Source organism: Phaseolus vulgaris, chromosome 1 (assembly GCF_000499845.2).
Source record: "Phaseolus vulgaris cultivar G19833 chromosome 1, P. vulgaris v2.0, whole genome shotgun sequence".
NCBI classification, from domain to species: domain Eukaryota; kingdom Viridiplantae; phylum Streptophyta; class Magnoliopsida; order Fabales; family Fabaceae; genus Phaseolus; species Phaseolus vulgaris.
Window position 1 is genome coordinate 1,994,142 of NC_023759.2, and position 9,379 is coordinate 2,003,520.

The 9,379-nt window shown below is 27.2% G+C and overlaps 1 protein-coding gene across 2 annotated transcripts; it reads right to left on the reverse strand.

Annotated features, from left to right (window-relative positions):
• Nucleotides 1-3,825: 3,825 nt before the first annotated feature.
• LOC137816515 (ethylene-responsive transcription factor RAP2-1-like) lies at nt 3,826-4,832 on the reverse strand. 2 transcript variants are annotated; one of them, XM_068619687.1, is made up of 2 exons: nt 4,704-4,832; nt 3,826-4,485 (listed from the first exon to the last, which is right to left on the reverse strand). In XM_068619687.1, coding segments are annotated over exons 1-2 (510 nt in total). In that variant the 5' UTR covers nt 4,706-4,832; the 3' UTR covers nt 3,826-3,977. The 2 variants fall into 2 exon arrangements, with proteins under 2 accessions (XP_068475788.1, XP_068475787.1); XM_068619686.1 differs by lacking the exon at nt 4,704-4,832 and having other exon boundaries at nt 3,826-4,696.
• Between the last annotated feature and the right edge of the window lie 4,547 nt (nt 4,833-9,379).

Below are 9,379 nucleotides of genomic sequence, written 5' to 3' on the forward strand. Positions count from 1 at the left end.
ATCTAAATTAATTTTTAATATTGATAAATAATTTATAAATTCGTATCAAATTTATATAATTGGTAGTTAAAAAATCAGTAGGTTAGATATTAATTTAAAATAATATATAATTTAGTTAATATAATAAATAATAATTATTTTTTGAATTTTTTTTATTTAATAATTTCTTTTAATGATAATGTGACTAATAAAATATAGTTAAATTACACGTTGACAAGTGAGATAGAAGATGACGTGGTCATGTTGTAGTCTTGTTTTGTTTTTTTCTTTCTTTCTCATTTTGTCCTTTTGTTTCTCTGGTATCTACTCTCTCATTATGGCTTCTTGTGTCTTCATATTTTAGTCTTCCATGTGCAATGTTATCCTTAATGCTTGATGTAATAGCTTTGAAATAACAATAATGGATATTGACATAAAAATTAAAGTGTACTTGTTTCTTATAATAATAATATTATTATTATTTTTTCTTTTGTGTTTCTGATGTCAATACCTTTACACAAGAGTCTCGTGACTGAAATTAAAGAATTACTATGAATTAATGCTTAGTGATTGAAAAGTCAACATTTACGAATGAGGATATATAATTTAGCTATGCAATGTTGAAGATAAGACTTCAAATAGACTCTAAAAAACCCTCTTTGGTACAAGGTAGGTAGTAGCCTTTTTTTGTGTGTCTCCTTTTTAGCAAAACTCTATGTAAGTCAAAGGACTCTTAATTGTAAGGGTGCCCCTAACTTAGGTTAACACTCACCAAATATTTATTTAATTATTTATATAATGTTGCATATGTATTAATTCCTTCAAAAGTCAGCATCTCCTCAAATGATTTTCACTTTGGACCTTCCTAATTAATACAATATTGGCTTTTTCCTTAGCTACCACCATGCATGCATCCTAAATTATTCCTTTCTTGTTGGCCAGACCCATCGGTGAAAATTCAAGCCTACCACTCTTCAACTTTATGAATAGATATGCCAAGATGGATTAACCTATTGGAAGAAGAAAATAAAAATCAGTTCTATCTACAGTGCCAATATTTTATTTATTTTTGTTAAAAAATAAATAGTCAGAATTTTAAGAAATTTTTTGTAGGGTTGGGACTAGGAAGAGAAGAAAATTACATCGGTAAGTTGCGACACAATTTTGGGACAAGTTGCAAACACAATCATCAAGGAGAATTAGGTATTAAAGACCTTAAAAGGTTTAATACAACTATACTTGAAATGGTAATTAAGTCTAGAGTATGAAAAGATATTTTTAAGATATTTTTTAGGGTAGGGTGATTAAACATGAATCATTATCATTATGGTGGAGAGATCTTAAAAGATAATTGATTCACAATATAGGGGTGTTTGGGTTATGAAAAATATCACATGAAAAATAGGAAACGAGAATAAAACTTTATTTTGGGAAGACTTATGGAATGACCAAATATCTTTGAATGATAGGTATCCTAAACTTTATAACAATTCAAATCAAAAGGGGTGTCACATAGGTCAAATGGGTTTATGGGAAGAGGACGTATGGTAGTGGAGACTCATATGGAGGAGATAATGGTTTTAAATGAGAGAAAATAGTGGTTGAAGAGATGTTAAATATGTTAAGGGATATTCATATTCATTAAGATAAAATAGATGAATGGGTATGAAGAGGTGATAATTGGGACAATATTGTTGGAGATCTCTCATTAACTATAGATAAAAACATTTCATAGTATATAAGTGGGTGCAAATCTCACATTATAAGCCAATTTTATAAGGTTGAGTTGTGTTTAAAGTTCATTTTTTAATATGATGTTAGATTCATTTAGAGCATATCGTAGCAAAGTTTGTTGGACTTATTACGTCACATGCTATCAGACTACTACCGAACCACCCATAAATTTATAGTCTCATGCACAAATTGGTAGTCTCGGTGTGAGGGATGTGTGTTGGAGATCCTACAGTAAAATCCACATACAAGTTGAATGAAACTAGTCAAACTTGTGAGGAACAAGAGGTATATGTCAAATTATGAGAATCTATAGCATTACCCTTTGTCACCAGAGAGAGATAACACTATGCAACATTTTATTGTGTTTAGAGGCATGAGAGTCATTTTGTAATGGTTGATTCGAAGTTTATGATTTAAAGTTGTTGATACATTCTTGAGTATAGTTTGTATGTTTATGCACCGCATACAAAACTCTTTGCAACAGATTCGATTGGATTTAGAGGAATTAGGATCTTAACAAAATAGATGTTATGCACTAGGGGTAGTAAAATGGGCTAGCGTGACCCGTTTTGACCGGCCAAAAGTTGGGCAGGTTGGTCTGCCAAGGTTATATGAGCTAAGATTGGGCAGGTTGGTCCGCCAAGGATCTATTTATTTTATTGTAGTCATTGATATAACTTTTTAGACAATAAAAATGCAAGGAAGAACAATAAAATTGAATCAAACATTATATTTTAATCCAAGAAGGTTTAATTTTAAACAAAATAAAGTAAATATTTAACAATAATTCAATGAATCAAATGATGTATAAAGAAATTAATATAAATAAAGTTTTATATAAAACATTGATCTCCACCAATTTTAATTCCAAAAACATGATATTCTTCTTTAAAGTGTCAAAAAAAAGACAAACTAACGGGTTAGAAGGATCAGACCAATATAGGTTGACAAATTCAAAAAGTTGACATGTCCTATCTAAATGAGACGAACTGGCCCGCCAGACTCAATCCACTTTCTCATCTCTACCCTGCATAGATTTTTTGTAATCATATTTTTTTTTTCTTTTGTACTAAAATTGGAACAACTCTATTATTTTGTCATTTATTACATTTTTGTTATCATTTATTACATTTTTTTGTTGTGGATAAAAATGAGTGTAGTGCTTGAATTTTCAGGTTCGATTAATGAATTTATGAATTATTACTTGTCTTAGTTCTTACATGTTTTATGAAAGTTTTTATTATTATACATATAAAAAACAAGTTTGATTTAGTTTTTCTTTTCTAATACCAATGTCTAGTGTCTGATATTATATTTTTAATATCATAATCTGTCTTTAAAGACACTTTTCCTAGGTTTTTAAAAATGTTTATAAATCATCATTAGTGTTATGTTTAACTTTTTCATAATTTTGTACCAAAACTGGAAAAAAATTACACAACACATACTTGGATGTTTCGAAATCATTCAACAATGGTAGGAAACTATAGTTAGGCATAGACGCACACAGATAATTCAATTCAAGTGAAAAATATGCAACATTTTACATAGAACATGTTATTCTTATGCTGATAAATATACTTGACAATAAATTTAGCATCACATTCACACCAATTTTCTAGTTTTTTTTTTCTAAAAACGAAATGAAAGATGGAATTAAAATTCTTATATAAGCAACACAAAGAAGAAAGAAGCAAAAACATGAAAAGAAATATAATTCTATTTTTTTTTTCTATGTTGGTCACAAGAGGCCATTTCTTCTTCTTCTTCTCTTGGTGCTTCTTCTACTCTACCTTATCACTTTATCCACTTCAGCAAACTCAACATTTGTATTTGCCTGTTTATTTTAATGTCCCCACCGACCCATCTTTAATTTCCCACACTCACGATTCGTACCTTCACATATTTAATTAGATCCACCGAATCATCAAGATAACATACTATATAAAATAATTAATACACCGAATAATAATCTTCACACGAAACCAACAACACAAATCAAACGTTTCATTCAACAAAAGATATATTCCCCAGCAACTCAACCAAGAATATTGAACCATATGATAAGAAATTGTGTTCATATATAAGAAAAGAAAACCCTAAAAAATAATATTGTGAATGAAGATGCGAATTATATATATATAAATTATGGGGAAGGGGTTAATTAGTTTGAAGACCCAACTAATATATGTACATAATAAAACTATATATATTGATATAAATAACTTAGGAAATGAAATATTGTTGATCGACATGGATTCATATCAATCTTGAAGGTCTTCGAGTTTCGGGAACTCGTTCAAGTCGGGTTTCAGAGAGATTTGGGTCGGGTTGTGCGAAGGCGCGTGATGGCGAAGCGCGGTTTGGAGCGCGTCGACTCTGGCGCCGACTTGCGTGGCTTTGCGGCGGATGGAATCAGCTGACATGTTCACGGAATCGTCGTCGTTAGCGCCGTCGGCCTCGTCCTGGAACAAAAGTTCGGGGAAATTGAGGCGCGCGGAGGGACCTCGGAGGTAGAAAACGGCGGTGTCGTAGGCGCGTGCGGCGGCGACGGGCGTGGTGTACGAGCCCAACCAAATTCTGGACCTCTTGTTCGGTTCTCTGATCTCCGCCACCCACTTTCCCCACTTCCTCATCCGTATTCCTCGGTACGGCTTCATAGGTTTCTCGTGGTGGTGTTGGTTCTTGGATTTGTCCAAGGTTGTTCTGGGGCTTCTGCTTCTGGTTCTTGTTCTGTTGGTGATGGTTGAATCGTTGGAGCAACAGTGATCCCTATATTCCATGAGTAAATTAACTACCATATACCTACCCAGCTATATCTGTATCTATATATTTATAACTGTAAGGCTAGCTATTAGGTAGCTGATTAAATCAAATAAAATAAACTATAATATGCTAGCTTGTGCCTATCTTATCTTCTTCGCAATCATTTACAAGTGTGTGAATAATATATATAGAAAGAAAGATGATGCAGAAACATGTGAAAATACATGAGTTCAGAACTCAGATTCCGTTCAGACCAAGAAAACACTTCCCCACACAACCATGGTGGTCTTGCTGGTGGTCTCTGTATTTATATGAAGATATGGAAAATGACCATGGACTATTTCGAACACGTCTGTTTGTGTTATATATATATATATATATATATATATATATATATATATATATATATATATATATATATATATATATATATATATATATATATATATATATTAAACATCAATAATATATTCGTAGAACACATATTCATTCTAATTATAAAAAAATATTTATTTAATTTTTAATTATTTTAATACAATTATAATACAATTTTTATTATCGTATAAAAAAACACATTAATTTTTTAAAAATTTAAATTTATCAACTTTTATTAATACTATTATAAAAATAAAAAAAAATTAATTAATTATCATAAATATCTTTCTGTTAAAATATACTTATACATATAAATTTTTTTATTAATTTATATAATATGGAATAGAAAATAAGAAAATAATGATAGTTTATATTAATTAGAAATAAAGTTTTTCTTTTTATCTTGCGAATATCATGCGTGTATGTATGTTAATTACTTTGTTTTATTTTATAGTAATTATTTTAAAGTTATTTTTAACATGATTTTCTAATTAGTCGATAAGTATAAAATTTTCATACTTAAATAATAAGTAAAAATGATTTTTTTAATGTGTTAATCAAAAGAAACCTATAAAAATGAAACTATATTAACTTTAACCTACGGTAATATCACTTTACAAGTAAAAAGTTATTATACTGTTAGTCAATTAAAAGTTGCTATTAATAAATCTGATTTATAAATATTTTAAAGTTAAGAAACCTATTATCTGAAAAAAGTAATAATAAATAAACAGTACGAAAAACTTGTTAAGAGTTATAATACATGTTTATTATTCTCTGCTGAAATTTTCTTTTTAATGTTTTCTATTTATAAAATTTAAACGTGATATCTTCTTTAAGAATCCCGAATATAATGAGTCACTGAAACCAACAATTAGTGTATGAAAACTTATTCTACAAAGTAACTATTTATAAATTAAAAACATTAAATTAAAAACAATATACATATCTTAATAGAGTAAATTTATTTAATTACAGATAGCCATGCATGGTAATTTTAAATAAAAACATTTATTTAAAAGTATAAAAGGTATTTTATTTTTCAGTATTCTATTAGTGTGAAGATTAAACCCAATTATTCATTCACTAATTTCTGTGCTAATCATACATGTTGGAACCTAGAAAAGTGAATTTGGGAAAATTGAGATAAGTTTTGGATGAAACAAAATGTGTTGTTAATATTTAGTGATGAATTTAATTATCAGGGTTCAATGAGAATGAGTTTTCCACGTGTCGTGTAATGGAGGCGCCACGCGGAGAGGCAGGTCCCTTGGAGATAAATTCGAAGGTGGCCGACACAGCCTCTCACCCCATCCCTGTCTTTGAATCTCAAAACCCAAACACCAACAAAATACACTTTTCAAAATTAAACCTAATTAAGACCCAACACACGTTCCTTAATTGTGCACCAAACGTTTTCACTCACCCATTCATGTTTGCTACTTTTTTTTTCCTTGTTGTTATCCATGTCCATCAAATAACATTAACTTTAAGTTAGATTTTTTTATAAGAATCTCTTAAATGCTTAATTAATTAATAAAAAAAATTATGTTCACTTGTTTTGAAATAAAAAATAAAGAAACTTTTTTGCTATGAAGGGGTTGGGTTGCTTATGAAAAAAGCAAGTGTGGTGGTGTGAAAAATGGGATTTAGGGCAAAAACGTTAATGGGGTGATTCATTTATGGAATGTTGATGATTATGATAATGGGTGTGGTGAGAGAAGGGACAGGTGGCGGAAATCGAATGGCTGAGAGAAGTTGGTGGCGAATGGAGGGTTGGATGAGAACACAAAATGACTTTCCGTCCACGCAAAAATAAAAGACTCCACGTGTAGCTACACTATAGTACTAGTGTAGACGTAGAACGTCACAATTTTTAGTGCTTTGTTTGGCACACAAGTCACAACAATAAACCGCGTTTATATTAAGTTAATATCGAAAAATTGTTTTAATGATTATAGAGTTGGAAAATTATCAATGATCTCAAAAAATTTAACTTAGAATTATAGTATTCAACGTATTGTTTTATTTTGGTATGGATAACGTTTGTAACAATGTCTTTACTTGAAAATAATCTCGTTATATTGAAAGATAAAAATACATAATTTATTTTTAATCTTCATTATTTAATGATCTTTGGATATGTCACGACATTACTTAGTGAGAATTTGATAAATAAATATTCGGAAGGTAGGTGAAGACAATTGATATTAATATTATTTTAATTTTTGTTAGGATTAAATATATATTTTTTCCTTGAAATAAAGATATTTTTTAATTATTTTCTTATTATAAATATTATGTAGGTCTAAAATTTGCGAAAAATATTTTTAACATTTTTTATTATTTGGTGTAGTTTATTAAAAGTTACCAAAAATATAATCAAAATATAATAGTAGGATTTACAAAATTTATAATATCTGTATATTTTAACCAATAAAAATATATTTGAGTAAGTGCTTATTTTGATGTTAATTATCTTCTTTGTAATGAAGTTGAATAATGTTCATTTCTATTACGAACAATTTGAAACAAATTTATTAAAACATATTTTTTTCTTAGTAAATATGTTACTTTAAATAAGTATAGAGAATAATTAATTTGAAAATAACAAATTAATACTTTATTAAAAGATAAAAATTATAAGTTAATTTGATAAAAATTATATAACTAAAATTACTGTTATTTTCAGATGAGGGAAATTAAAATATTCGTCTAGAATTTTGGGAGATATGATCATGTGAATAGCTTCTTTTTGTAGGATCTCGCTATTAACAACGTAAAATTTGCAAATAAACTTTTTTTCATGGATAGTTTATTTAGTTTTATTTAAGCTTATCTATTTTTTTTCTATACAATTGGAACATCTCTTAAAGGTTTCAATTTATTTAGTTATATTTTTTTTATAATTTTTTAATAAATAAACTTTTTAAAAGTGTAAATTTAACCTTTTATGCTAAACAAGTTTTTGAAAGCAAGTCTTTTACATATCATCTAATCTAATTCCACCATTAAATGAATTTTGTAAAAAATTAAGATCAAACTATTTTAGCACTTATCATGTAACTCATAGGGTAAGCTTAGGAAGTTTTTTTGAGAAACTTCATAGTTTTTTTAATTTTAAATTTAAAGATTATATATTTTTTCTTAAAAATTTAATTAATATTTTTTTATCTATTTATTTAAAAGATAATGAACAAATATCCCCATTTTCAATTATATTAACATTTTTTAACTTTGTAATTTGATATTATTATTATTCACGTCTAATTTTTATTATATAATGATAATAATAAAATTAAACTTAGAATTTCATGCAAATTGACTAAACTTGTCATCACTATGCCTACTTAATAATTTTTTTATGATAAATGTATGAAATACTTAATAATTAAATAAAAATACAAACACGTATAAGTCGAGATAAAATATTTTAATTAGATGACCAAACAGATAAAAATACTACTAAAAATTATTGTTTATTATTGGTTAATGTTTTCGTTTGATCTTACAGTTGAACATAACTTTATTTTTTAATTTTCTATAAAATTATCCACTTTAGTGTTTATATATACTATTTAAAAACAAAATTATAAATATAGGTGGTAGAGATTAAAGAAGATTATATATATATAAGAAATAAAATTATAAATGTGAACTAAAGCATATATTTTAATATAATGATTTAAAGGTAAAGTTTATGTAACTATATAAACTAATATTTTTAAGTTTATAAGTTTGATTTCTTATTATGCATGGTCACATGTAGGGTTTGCTTAATTTAGAAGAATTGCTTTTAATTGATACCAACACAAATATTTTAAAGTTTCACAATAATATATATCTACACATAAAAAATGTTTATACCTTATGAATCAGGATTTTTCCATTATAAAAAATAAAGAAAACAAATACATGGTCTAGGTTATCTGATATAAATAAGGCCAAAATTTTATTTATCTTATATATTTGAAATGAAATATTAATTTTATAAGAAATAAAAATAATTTAAAAATTAAAGTATTGAACAAATTAGATCTCATGATAAGAACTAATAATTAATTACAATATTATCATATAGAAAGATCTGCAAAAAAATATAAGAAGTGATGGGGTAACCACTCACCAAACTAAATCACCAATATCTCATGAAATGAAACGATTGTGCCCTCCATGCATCAGTTCACTATCAATTAAACTTTCCGACAATAATAATAACAAATAATAATAATAATAATAATAAATAATAATAATAATATTAATAATAATAATGGAGTATTAATCAGCATGACTTGATGATAAGGATTCAGCAAGTCACACCCAAATTAGATACCATTTTCTCTTCTTTTCAATCATCAAACAATAAGTGAATGCATTTGGAAACTTTTTTGTCTTTGAACAAAAACAATAATATTAATTTTAAAAGGAAGGATTTTCAAAAATAATTTTATTCCTTTTGAGAACCCCAATAATATTAAGAGTGTCTACACTTTGAAATTATTTAAATACATATATTTTTTAAATT

What these genes read in the sequence shown, in the direction of transcription:
- LOC137816515 (XM_068619686.1), bottom strand. Translation starts at nt 4,514, where the DNA reads ATGGTAGTTAATTTACTCATGGAATATAGGGATCACTGTTGCTCCAAC.